Source organism: Typopeltis vanoorti, chromosome 3 (assembly GCF_054136105.1).
Source record: "Typopeltis vanoorti isolate ZY-2024b chromosome 3, IOZ_Tvanoo_1.0, whole genome shotgun sequence".
Lineage (NCBI taxonomy): Eukaryota > Metazoa > Arthropoda > Arachnida > Uropygi > Thelyphonidae > Typopeltis > Typopeltis vanoorti.
The window spans coordinates 119,562,599-119,577,129 of NC_143551.1; the positions used below are offsets into that span (position 1 = coordinate 119,562,599).

Sequence of the window (14,531 nt, forward strand, 5' to 3'; positions counted from 1 at the left end):
TAGGAATCATCAATACAACATCACAGAATGGTAATTAAACAATAACAGACAATTCTAAAGAGCTTCACCAGAGCAAGGAATGTGTATATGTCTGGATAACAGTTTCCACTTTTAAGATTTCTAAATTCTTATCTACTTTACTTGCTACTTCAACTAGAACTGCTACTTATATAAAAAATACATGAGATTTTACAAATGAAATTTTTGATCTTCATCTGAATACTTCAGATATTATGATTAGCTTAGATGTGATATCATTGTTTACTAATATTCCTTTACCTAATGCCATTGAATTACTTCAAGAATTATTTATTCAGACATTGTTAAACTCTTTGGTTTTATAATACATTCTGATTATTTCTTCTTTAAAAGCAAGTTATATCAACAAATCAAAGGAATAGCCACGGACAATCCTATTTCTCCTGCTATTGCCAGCTTTTTCATGGAACACTATGAACAATGTATTTTCGATTACATTTCACCTAGACCTACACACTGGTATCACAGATATGTGGATGATATATTTGCAGTTTGGAATGGCTCTTCCTCTGAGCTACAGCAGTTTCTTTATAAATTAAATGCACTTAACCCCAGGATCCAGTTCATCCTAGAAGAAGTAAATAAATAATTAGCCTTTTTTTGGATCTTTGAATTCTTCATCAACCAGATGGTAGCCTACATTTTTCAGTTTTTTGGAAGACTCATACAGCCTGTTATATCCATTTTGAATCTCATCAAAATCCTAGTCAAAAGACTGGAACTATTAAGATTTTAGAACGTCATGCCCATTCTGTATGTTCTTCAGATAAACTTTTACAGAAAGAACTATGTCATGTTAATTCCACCTTTTTATCTAATAGTTATTATATTAACAGTTATGGTCTCTTCAAATACAGAAGAAATAACTCGCATTCCTATCCCTTATGTCTATGGCTTTAGTGAACACATTGGGCAAATTTTAAAACCACTGAATGTTTTAGTTGCCTTTTGTCCCATCAGAAAAATCTCCACTTTTCTCACTTCTCCTAAGGACAGACTTCCGCATTTCAGTTATCCGGGTATCTACCAGATGACTTGCACTTGTGGGTTATCTTATTTCAGACAAACAGGAAGATGTGCTTTTTTTTATCTAGAAGAACACAAGTCTTATATTAAATACCATGAGATTGAACAGTCTGGACTTGTAGAGCATGCTATCAACACTAAACATAGAGTTCATTGGAACAAGACAAGATTCCTTCATGAAAGTTGTTTCCTCATAGAATGTCTTTATAAAGAAATATGTGAAACTTTACTTCATTGTCCTAACTTTAAACAGATCTGATGGTCTATGGAAATTTAAAAGGAAGATAGTACCTTTTAAATCTGTTAATCTTTTTTTAAAATAAGTTAGGAAATTATTAACCTTTTTTCATTATCTTACATTAGCTACTCAGGTGGATTTTTTAAAATTGTCTGTTATTGTTTAATTGCCATTCAATGATCTTATTTTTCTGATGCTGATTATGAGGGTGGTCTCAAAAGTTCTTGGCCTTGACCATAGATGGCAACACTATCAGCAAGATTTATTTTTTCTAAGTTGGTACATCTGTCATAAGCATCCATGTGAAACTGCAGATCATTCTATCAACTAGTTTGTTTTATACAGCTGTCTGAAGCAAGAGTGTTGTCTGTATCTCTTGAAATGGATAAAATTGAGTATTGTGCGCTCATAAAATTCTTTGTAAATGAAGGTTTAGCACCAAAATAAATTCATTCGAAGTTCATAAAATTTTATGGGCATTTTCGACAATTAAAAAATAGGCTGCCAAGTATAACGTGGCTGTACCAGCCTTGAAGATGAACCAAGTGAAAGACGTAACACCACACCAGAAATCATTGATCAAGTGCATGATATAGTATTGGATGACCGGCAAGTTAAAGTGCGTGAAATTGCTGAGACTATAGGCATTTCAAAATATCGTATAGGATATATTTTGCACGAAGAATTGCATATGAAAAAGCTTTGTGCAAGATGGATGCCGCACTTGCTCACAGCAGATCAAAAATGCACTCACATGAAAATCTCAGAACGATGCTTGGAGCATTTTAACAAGAATAAAACTGATTTTGTGAATCGATTTATTGCTATGGATGAGACTTGGATTTACCGTTACACACCAGAATCCAAAAACAGCAATCAAAACAGTGGACAGAAGCCGGTTGTTTAGTACCAAAGAAGATAAATTCGGTTCCATCAGAAGGAAAGGTCATGGCATCAGTGCTTTGGGATGCTAAAGGCATTTTGTTTATTAATTATCTTGAAAAGGGTAAAATAATAACCGGGGGATATTATTCCGATCTTTTAACCAGACTAGACGAAAAAATTCTTCAGAAAAGACCCGGTTTGCAGAAGAAAAAAATCATCTTTTATCAGGACAGTGCACCTGTCCAGAAAAGTGTTTTGGCAATGGGAAAATTAAGGGATCTGCACTATGAATGTTGGAACATCCACACTATTCCCCAGATTTGGCCCCCTCTGTCTTCTATCTCTTCCCAAAACTAAAACATTTCCTAGCTGGGCAGTGTTTTTCTTTGAATCAAGATGTGATTGCAGTAATAGAACTCTAGAGGGGTATTTTGCAGATCTTACTGAGAACCACTACAGGGATGGCATAATGGTGCTGGAGCATCCCTGGAATAAATGTATTAGTCTAAAGGGAGATCATGTTGAAAAATAAAAACAATTTTGAAATTATAAATTCGTTTTTTTATTGTTAGGCCAAGAACTTTTCAGACCACCCTCGTACACTTAGGCAAAAATTCTATGTTAATAAAGTTTTTTACTTGAGTTTTCCTTCATTTTCATAATTTTCATCCATCTTTTTCAGATATCCTAGCCTGTTATTTTCTACTTCACACCACACAGATTCAAATTCTGCACAACTTCTATACTTGGTGGACACAATTTCTTTCCATCTTTTCAGATAACCTAGCCTGTTATTTTCTACTTCACACCACACAGATTCAAATTCTGCACATGTACTATCATCTTCCATACTTGGTGGACACAATTTCTCTGCAATCATTAACAATACTCCTCTTTTCACTTTTTTTGCATTCCAGAAAACTGTATATATTTCCATTTCTATTCCTGCGAGTACATCATCCTCACACAACCAAGTTTTGCTTATACACGTTATCTTTGAACATACTGATTCAATAAATGCAACAAACTCAGCTCTTATTTTGAATACCCCTTACATTTGTATACAAACATAACAATCCTTATTTCTTTGAGATCATTCTACTAACACCAACATTCTTTACTCTAACTTCTATACCACACATTTTTCTTTGCTCCACTTCTATTTCCCTGATCCTGACCCTTATTGTCAGTCCTACCTGTTTTATTGTTATCTTTATGCATTCCATCACCTTGTCCTGTTGCAATCACATCTTCACCTCATTTTCTTTGTAATTTCTTTTACAACTTTATAAATAGCTTATACATACTGACAACTGAATTAGAAACCTTTATGCTGATGTATGTTAACGCCACTTGTGCAGTGTATATGCAAAATATTTCGTGTGCCACCATGTGTTCTAGGCAACTACATAAGAATGCTACTAGTCAGTAATCATCAATAATGTTGATCACAATGGGAAAAATAATGGATCTTTTTGAGTTCAATAAAGGGCTTATTTGTAGACGCTGGTCTGGCTGACTCTACAATTTTGAAAACAGCCGAGCTGACTGGTTTCTCAAAAGGTGAGATATCCAGTTGTTTAATCTTTAATATTTGTTATACTGTATGTAAAATAAAAGTTTCTAATTGAGTGGCCAGTATGTGCCAGTAAAGAAGTATATCTTCATTAATGAAATGTTACAGTTTCAGATTTCTCTAATTCCATTACTTATTCTGAGGAAATAATTTATATCGCCAGTGTCCTTGAAACAGGAAACAAAATTTTCCATTTAGTGTTTTTTTTCAAATTATTATTATTATTACCCAAGACCATATGGAGTCAAAGACTCATCTGTGAGATGCTTTTATCATACACACAGCTCATCATGCCATGCTTTAAACACACTCAAATTCTCTGCAGACACCAGACTCTCAGGCAAGGCATTCCAATCATTCACAACTCTGCATGAAATAAACCTGTTTTTACAGTTTCTAGAGATGACCCTCTGGTTCTCCCCTTATCTTGCACTATTTTCTGTAGAACCTCTCCAGCATTGATCCTATAACAACCTCTTACTAACTTGTAGGTCTCTAGCATATCTCCCCTCTTCCTCCTGTACACCAGACTCTGTAAGTTGCATCTTCTCAATCTTTCTTCATGCTCGACATTCCAGAGGTTAGAAACTACCTTAGTAGTCACCTCTGGACCCTTTCTAACATCTCTTCGTCCTTCTGAAAACCAGGTGACCAAATCTGGGTACAATAGTCATGTGTGACCTAATCAAAACCTTACACAATCGAACAAGAATCTCCCTACTTCTACAAGTCAGTGTCCTCCACATCATTCCCAGAAGCCTTTGTGTTGTCTTCACAATTTTGGCTATGTGTCCCCTCAATTTCAGATCCTTATTCACTATCACCCCCAGATCTCTTATTTCCTCCACCTCTGACAATATATCCTCACCAAGAATAAATTCTGCATCCCATCTTTGTTTTACAAATTTTAAAACCTTACATTTTGCAACATTGAACTCGCATCCCTATTCCCGTGCCCAATCACTCACTCAATTTATTCAAGTTTTCTTATAAGGGCACAGCATCTTCTCTACTCTTCATGGTTTGTCCTAACTTTTCATCATCTGCAAACAACTGAATATCTCCATCCAAATCTTCACCAATATCATTAATATACAAGTTAAATAGTAATGGCCCTAAAAACAGGCCCCTGAGGTACATCACTTGTGACTTTCCTTTTCCTGGATATCGTTCCCTCATACACAACTTGTGTATAGGGGAGCGATTTTTGGCTTCATTAGCTAACTGCTGTTCATATCTCACTTTAGCTACCATTACCAACAAAGTCACCCTCCTTGCCACTTGTCTTTGTAGTCCTCATGGAATTGGCTATTTCCACTTCTCTTATGCTGCCTCCATAATGCCTTTTTCTCTGTATCATATGCTTAATCTCTTTATTCATCCATTTCACACCTACTTTATTTAACCTTCTCACCCTTAAAATACATTTAGACATTGCATGTACTAGATAGTTTTTGAAAATCCCCCAAACTCCATTATCTCTTTTCCAGCTAACTCCTCATTCCATGCTACACCTGCAAGCTGTCTCCTGAGCTCTTCATAATCATCCCCCCCCCCCCTGTAGTTCCACATATACCCTTTTTCTACAGAGGTCCTCACACTGCTGCAACCACTCAGTTAATCACCTCATGGCCACTCTCACCAATTGGTGGGTGAATTGACACCATTTAATATACAAGTTAAACAATAATGGCCCTAAAACAGACTCCTGAGGCACACCACTAGTGAATTTCCTTTTCCTGGATATTGCACCCCCCCATACACAACTTGTTGATACTTATCAGATAGCCATTCTTCAAAGATACCAAAAGATAATATTCTTTGTTTCATCCTTTATCCAAGTGTAAGCAAACAAAGTTTGAATGTGAAGTAACTTCACAACTGGGCTAATGACTTCACATTAATTGTCTTAGTTGTGAAGTTACTTCATGTGCAAACTGTATTTGCTTATACTTGGATAAAGGATGAAACCAAGAATATAATTTCTTGCCTTCAACTTATAGTATAACCCAAGTGAAAAAACTTCCAAGAACGTGTACTCATATCTCCTTTACCCATGCTACCAGTCAAGACATCTATAGACATCAAGTTTATTATGGATGCGAAGTGCAGTTAAAATTGTAATACCATCGATATTACATTGAAATATATGTTGGATAAGAAGTGTGTCAGGTTGCGTATTTTATCCATAATGGCCGGTAAGGTGGTTAATTAATATCCTCCTGTCGAACATTAACAACTTCTCCACTGCAAAGATTTAACCTTGCTAAGATTCTTAGCAAGATGAAAAATACATTCCCACTGTCATTTTTTCTTAAAAACTTAATAAAACAAAATTTTTCTGGTGGTATTCTCAAACTTCAATTCTTTCTTTACCCCAGTACCAAACCTTCTCTCTCTGTTATCTATCAATCACCCGTCATCTTTGCACACTTGTTCAACTGTGCTGCAAACAAGAAGTGAGAAATGGCTGACACGATTTTTGTCACTGGTGAAAAGTGAATGTCTTTGTGATGAATGACAGGTACACATAACAGTAATTATCTGATATCCAGATAATTATAATAATTTCCTGATATCTGATAGGCATAGAGCGCATTTCAAATACTTTACATTATTTCTTTAAACAGATATTATTTTTTTTATCAGAGCACATTGCAAGTGCTTAATATGCATAGTTATGAAACTGAAACTAAAAAACTTCGAATGTACAGAAAAGATTGTTCAAAGATTCATAATCGTAAATTATGATTTTTTTTATATCACATAGGAAACATTATTCTTATAAGGGTTTCTCCACGGAATTAGAAGAATTCATTGTGGGAGACCTACACTAACTTTTATATAGCAATACCTATCATACCTCTCCTTAAAGTCATTTGTTATCAGGGCACATAGCTAATTCTGGCAAATATCCATTCCACTCACTCAATCACTCTTCAAGAAAAATTCTAGTTCACACACCCTTACTAACCACATACTTACACAACTTTCAGGGGTGATCCAAGTTATCTTTCTATTTCTCATTTATGGAAAAAGTGTCCTTTGTGTCATTCTTATATAATCCCTTTAATAACTTATAAGTTTCTGTCATGTTCCACCTTTTTCTGCCTGTCAACTAATCTTTGCAACCCTCACACCTTCAACCTATTTTCATAGGGACAATTCCACAGATCTGTCACCAACTTGTTCACTCATCTCTGAATCCTCTCTGCCATCTTCTGAAAACATCAGCATCAGAGAATTGAAAATCTGAAGCAGGTGCATGAATCTAGTAGATATATTGAGGAAGAAAAATCCTAGTGACAGAGAAGTCATCTGGCTATGACCAACAGCCCAAACTCACCTAGACAATTTGTATATCTACTAACCTGAAAAACGATGTCAAATATATTTGACATTTGACACCTGGTTTTTCAATGAAAGTCTGGCTGCGGGAAAGGTGCCCATGGAATGGAAGGAAGGTAAGATAGTGGCATGAGGGCGGTAGCAGACTGGAAGTGTCTAATTACAGGCCAGTTTGTGTGTCATCAGTAGTTAGTAAGATCTTGGAGAAAGTAGTGAAGGACTGTATACAGCATTGGGCAGATGAGGATAATGTTATCTGTGAGAGTCAACATGGATTTGTGAAGGGACGTTCTTGTTTTAGCAATATGGTAGCCTTTTATGATAAAGTTACACGAGCATTAGATGAGGGAAAGGCACATACTGCCATTTTCGTAGACTTAGTGAAGGCATTTCACACGGCGCCACATGATAAGCTGATATTTAAGTTGCAGCACATGGTGCTGGATGTGAGATTGGTCAACTGGATTCAGGATTGGCTGTCCGATAAGTATCAGAGAGTTGGGGGCAATTTCAAGGAAGCAGAGGGTGAGAGGCAGTTTCAAGGAAGCAGAGGGTTACAAGTGGGGTCCCACAGGGCTCAGTACTGGGACCTACATTATCAGTGGATTGCAAGTGGATATTCAGTTGTTTGCAGATGATGCGAAGCTGGGAAGGATTATTAGTAATAGTGCAGATGCGGCAGCCCTGCAAGAGGATTTGAATAAGCTAGATAGATGGGCAAATGAATGGGGGTATCAGTTTAATGCAGCAAAATGTAAGGTCTTGAGGTTTCGGAAACATCGATGGGACAGGAGTTATACTGGAGGAAGTAGGGGAGACAAGAGATCTGGGGTTGATGATTGATAGAAACCTGAAATTTAGGGGACATATTGCAAAGGTGGTGGAGGTAGCACAGAGGATTGCTGCAATAATGAGAAAGACGCTGACCTGCAGAGATAAAACGGTTATCATTCTGTTGTATAAGACCATGATCAGACCACTTGGACTATTGTTCTCAGATTTGGTCTCTAGGATTTGAAGGGATAAATTAACTGTGGAAAGGGTACAAAGGCAGATAACAAAGATGGTTTCAGGACTGTAAAATGATAGTTATGAGGATCAGCTGAGGGAATGTGGACTGCAGAGTTTGGTGGATAGAAGAAGGAGAGGTGATATGATTGAGACTTTTAAACTGTTGAGAGGTGGTTACAGGGTTGACACTGGGAAGTTCTTTCACTTGGTCGAACAGCAGGAAGGAGTGATGACAAGAGACCATCCCTGGAAGTTATAAAAGGAAACTATGAGCAAGAGGGTGAGGAGTGGTTTCTTTGCATGGAGGGTGGTTGAACCATGGAATGCATTGCCTGATGGAGTGGTGAGAGCGAGAATGGTCAATGAGTTTAAGGAGTGGTATGATAGACTTTGTGTTTCTTAGGGGGGGGCCTCCCCTCGATGAGTCTTGATTGACTTTGTGTTTCTTAGGAAGGACCTCCTACGATGAGTCTTTTGACTCCATGGAGACCTGAATAATAATAATAATATCAACTTAATACAGGGGAACTAACATCATAGACAATAAACTTGTCCTAATCAATCAGTATATTACAGGTTCAGGTGCTTTGAGGATGCTAGGCAATTTCCCCAAGCTATTCAAAGATCATCTAGAAAATGTGCACTGAGTGGAATTCCACTATCTGGAATTGGGAAAAAGTGTCCTGCTGACAAATGCAACACTTACGCAAACTACACAGGAAATTGTGCTGGGTTTGTCAATGCAGAAAGATATGGGAGCAACTGTCGATGCATCATATGGAAAATCACAATAGACATGGAACTAGAAAGAAAAATGAAAGTCAAAGAAAACTACTCCAAAATCAGATTGCAATTGAAAGGCTCCCTCTTGCAGTTATTTTTCATAAGCAGATCATCAGTCACTGTTCATTCTCCCTCCTGTGCATCATACATTTTATAATAGAATCTCTGTACAGTGCTATTCTTGAATTATTTGACACTTCTTTTTCCCTGTTATCCATCTTTCATTTTCTTTTGCACACTTCTGTTCATATCTTCCATATGTCTGATCTCATTCTGCCTGTGCCTCATTTCGTTTTTTATCTTAATTATTTTATTCTTCAATTCTTGCATTACAGCAATCATGATGTCTTTAATTTCAGTAGCTCCTGCTTTTACTGTGTTGGTTAGGGCATCATCCTTCTGACTGATACCATTTTCAGTCTTCCTCCTTTCAGTGCTTTCACAATTCATCTAATATTGTTCACTTCTCATTCTCGACTTTAACAGTCCATTAAAATATCTACACCGTCTACATTTCTCTTGTTCAATCTCTCAATAAACACATCTGCCACATTTGCTCATGGTTAGAAATTTTGATTTTGCAGCACTTGATTTTTGTGCTGCATGTCTTGTTGCTATAGGTCTAACTTTTATTTTGTCTTCATTAACTATAACTGTATTACACAAATTTTGCTATAAAACTTACTACCAACCCCAGTAATTAGTAAGCATTCAGTATCAGTATCACTAATAATTTCAAGACACTTACGACACCTTGGCAGTAGACTTATGGTCTTTACTCTCTCACTGTTTTCATTGACTTTTGCCAACAACTCTTTCAACTCTTCTCACATACCATGGTTTTCACTTATTATTATTATTTGTGACACCTCCAAGGAGTCCAAAGCCTCATCACTCGAGGACATCTATTGTACAACTCTCCTTTTCCACCACTTCACTGAATCTCTACTACCAATCATCTACATCAATGCCATCTACTGACCACCACCACCACAACTAGTATTTTTTGTTTGTAAATTGCGTGTGTTCTGAAGGGCTGGTTTGTCTGTATGCAGGAGGAAAACCCTGCTGCCTCTGTGTGAGATCAGTTAACTCACCTTCAATTGAAAATGTCCATATAAAGATTCTTCCCGTCCCGACGAGAATTGAATTTAGGCTTTTTCTAATTGAAGGGCACAACATACCATCATTCTTCCAATTGCGCTGTGGAGGTGATTAATCCAGTCATTTGCTGGATCATTTTTTTGTAATATTATAACAATCAGAGCTATCCAGAAGATTATTAATACATGAGGACTTTAGCAGTTTATTGTAGTTGTATTTATTTATATTTTTTTAATTTTTTTATATATTATTTTTTATTATTATTTAATTTTTTATTTTATTTTATTTTATTTTATTTTTTATTTTATTATTTATTTTTTTATCACTAGAGGTCAGGCTAGGGAAAAGGATTAATTAACTACGTAGATTTAGTTTACCGGTATACAGGGCATGAGCATGTAGCTTGGTTCCTTATACACTTGTATTCTTCCAATGATGACCTCGATACAGGGGTCGAAACATCAAGTTTTATTTTATTAGTAATCAATAAAATAATCTGTTCAACACGTGTGTTTTTGTGTCCCTAAATTTACAAATATGAGAACAGTCACCAGTTTTCAGTGCACATCACATTATCACATTACATCCATAATGATATAATATATGTTTGATTTACTCATCTGATTTTTTATAAAGTAAATTGATGACTTATCTTTACAACCCTTCCATAATATTTGATGTATTCCTTCAAATTGCATCACCTTCCCCTGTTCTCTTTGTTTCCACATTTTAAAGCACTCTTCTTTTATTATTATTTTTTTTTTGAATTTTCCCACCAATGTGATATAGCACTTTGCATTGCTTTTTGCCATTGATTTTCAAGTCTCATTTATTTATTTATTCTATTCAAAAGATGTTTATCTGCCTTTTTTTTTTGGCGGGAGGACACAACTAATATAATATATTTGCACATTTTTTATTTACAATAATATTACCTTTTTATGTTTTTAGCCTCCTCTGTTATCTGAATTGCAGTGTGCCCTGACTGGATATAAGCTTCGTTATCGGCATGTGGAAGATGTGCTCTCATATAAATCTGTTGATAATATTCCTGCATCACTACATGTATATGAGCTGACATCCCTTACTCCTAATTCAGAATACATTTTAAATCTGTTTCCCATTACTGAACGTGGATATGGTACATATTATGCAGAGCTAACAATCCATACATCAGAAGCAGGTAAATTTGAATGTAAATATTTAAACATCAATAAATTGTTCATAATCATATTGATTCTATTTAGCAGTATGAAAATGGATGATGATTGTGTAGAATAATCATCATCATAACCATGCCCTCCCTTGATGAGTCAATGGAGTCTCTGGAGGTGTCATGTAATAATAATGAAAATAATGAAAAGAATATAATTTTTCATAATTTATTTCATAATTTTTAGATTTTTTATGGGTAATAAGATTATGCACTATTTGGTTATTTATAAAATTTTAATACTAAAATTTATTGTTTGAAGATCCTCATATGCAAAATTCCACAGCAAGATATTATATTAGTTGTCTGCTTCTAGATTGCTTCAACTGCTTCCTCATATCACTAAATTTTATTACTGATGAGGTAGATTAATGATGCGAAAATAGAAAATTATAAATAAATCTACACATTTCCTTAAAGGAATAAGAAGGGCACACAGACTTTTGACCACTTTTTAACACATACTGTCTGGGTATAGTGCATATGCTATACATCATGTGATAACTTTCTTGGCCAAATATCACATTCTTTTTTGTCAGATGGACTTTCTTTTAGAAATTGGTAAATATTTATAGAATTCCAGTGTCAGATTCATACATATATGTATGAATCTGACACTGGATATGGAATGGAATGATTTCCTTTCATCCTAACGGATGGTAGGGGCAGCTATGCTACCATACTAGGGAAGTGACTATGAGCAAGGTGGTTTCCTGTTGCCTTCCTTACCATGTTATGTCCTATGGCTGTATCCTGTGTGTTCATGGGTCCAGTTTGATTGTTTGCGGGATGAAAAACTCCAGAATAAACTGGGTGAAAAACCCCTACTGTCCACACCCAAGACCGACTAACTTGACTATTGCTGAGGAAGATCCTTAAGCTCCTCACGTCTCCAACAGGAATTGAACCTATGACACTCCTCCCCCAGGCATATGGTTGCGAAGTGCACAGCCACTAGGCTAACTGCACAGATGACACTGGATATATATATATATATATATATATATATATATTTTTTTTTTTTTTCAGAATTCATTTTTATTATAGATGATATATACTATAGAGGACTTATCTTTGATGATGAACAGCCTATTTTCTACCCACTGCAGGGTGAAGGCCTCTTCCATTGAGGGAGGTTTGGGTCTACTACTCCCATGGTGACCCAGTCCATATTGGGAGAGTGTATCCATACTTGGGTGAATGAACGTATGAAGGTGGAAGACAATCACAAACATCCATGCCTATGCAGGATTCAAATCCACAGTCTCTTGGCTGGAGAGCGGATACGCTAACCACTCAGCCAACCAGGCTGGCTAAAAAGGAGATTCGAACCCAGGTCTTTCCAATCACAGGACAACCTCGTCTAAACCAACTGAGCTATGAAAGCTCTATCATGGTTCCATCAAATGACATGACCTAGAGCACATTCGTGTTTAGGTTGAAACTCCCTTTAATTTGATACTTCACATTATATTTTTAAAAATTTCTACATAGAAATTGAAATTTATAGATTAAAGATACCAAGTATATAGTGTTTTGGTATCTTTAATTTATAGTGTATAACCAAGTGAAAAAAATTTCAAAATAAATTTATAGATATTTGTTATTTAAAAACAAGAAAATTATAATACTTCTGAGTATATAACATTTTTTTTTATAATTTGTTATTTTTGTTATATGAATTGGTTTTGTGATATAATAACATCATAGTACCCGTGCTTTGCAAAGGTGTTCACAAAAGTAAATGGGAACTAATAAAGAAAGAGTATATATAGTTTGAATAAAGCGAAGTCTTTTGATGCGAAAAACGTTAGTGAAATTTGAAATATAACATTTGATGAAGAAATAAAAAAGAGAACATAATGCGAAAAATACTTATGATCTTTTTTTTTTTCTACTTAAGAACCTCTTTGTACACGACATTGGTGGTTCTCCTCTCAGGTGTCAGGATCACCAGGCTGCTGGATGAGCTCACTCTGGAGCAGGTCACGTAGAACTGCCCATGTGAGAAGTAGTCCTCTCTCTCTCTCTCTCTCTCTCTCTCTCTCAAGTTAATCCCTGCCACCCTTCAGCTGGGACTTGTTGATAGTCATAACAACGTCATAAAAATTGCGGCACAGTGCACTGCAGGATTACCCTGCACATATTTCCTTGCCACATCCTAAGTTGCTTCCTCCTTTTAGTGTTGGTATACGTGGCATGACATTTGTCAGGAGCCTGCATAAAGCATAGCCTCCTCACAGGGTGACTTTCAGCACCGAGACTCTCATAGGGCTCCTCACCATTGCAGTAAACCTTGAAGACAAACTTGAACAGTTGACCAGCCACCACCATAAAGCACCATAAGTAAAGGGTCAGGACTTGTGAGTGAGGTACTACTCAGTAGAGCTGGTGTAGTTGCCCCCCCCCCCCCTTGCTGTCATGGTTCATGATGGAGAATTCTCCTCCCAGTTGTCCACCACATGCCTCACGATTAGCTCATGCATATCCCTAACCATTAGCTGAGTGTCATACATGAGATAGGAGAGGAACTGGAACAAGCAGGCTCCATCTCCTGTGATGAGGACAGTAGTGTGAGGCACCATCTCCCCATTAACATTTAAAAACTCAATTGCCATACCGACTTAAAGCAAGACAATTTATTATAAAAAAAAAAGAGAGAGAATGGACAAAATGCACTAAAAAGCGAAAAATGATCCTTTCTTAAATATATGAATTGAAACTTTTTGGTTGTCTGTGCCAAATCTCACACAAACTAATTACATAAATTTCATAATAACCTATTTAATTATTGTTGAATGTTACTAAAAGTTCTGAAAAGAACTGATTCAGAAGTATGGAAAAATAACTGAAACATCAAGTAGTCCTAAGAACAAATAATCATTCACAGAGTGCTGATATGCATCCTCAGATTTAGCCCCTCAGCCAGTCATGCTTATTAACACAAGTAACAACTTCTCTTGTGAGAGCTCTGTCACCTATGCCCCTAACATGCTGCTACATGTCTACTCGCCAATGGCAGATGTAACTTCACAAAATAAGGTATGTGTACTTTCAATGAGAATAAACATATTTCTTATTACTAAATGTATGAAGAAATGATACTTAACTTGTTGACTTGAATACCTAGCGGATATAGGTGTAACTACAGAAAATAATGTAAGTGTACTTTCATCAAGAATAAACATAATTCTTATTACTGAATTATGCTTATTCTTGATGAAAGTTTGAAATACACATACTCACTTTTTTTTTTTTTCTGTTAGTATAAGTACGTATAGCTTGTGAACTATACTTTGTATAGAGTT

The 14,531-nt window shown here is 36.0% G+C and overlaps 1 protein-coding gene across 1 annotated transcript in view; it reads left to right on the forward strand.

The window, feature by feature from the left end:
* The window catches only part of LOC150108517 (receptor-type tyrosine-protein phosphatase mu-like), a 1,155,664-nt gene that overhangs the window by 458,386 nt on the left and 682,747 nt on the right, over window positions 1-14,531 (forward strand). The window contains exon 17 of the mRNA XM_090415942.1: window positions 10,962-11,193. Within this exon, the coding sequence (XP_090272068.1) occupies window positions 10,962-11,193 (232 nt within the window). The remainder of the gene's footprint in view (window positions 1-10,961; window positions 11,194-14,531) is intronic.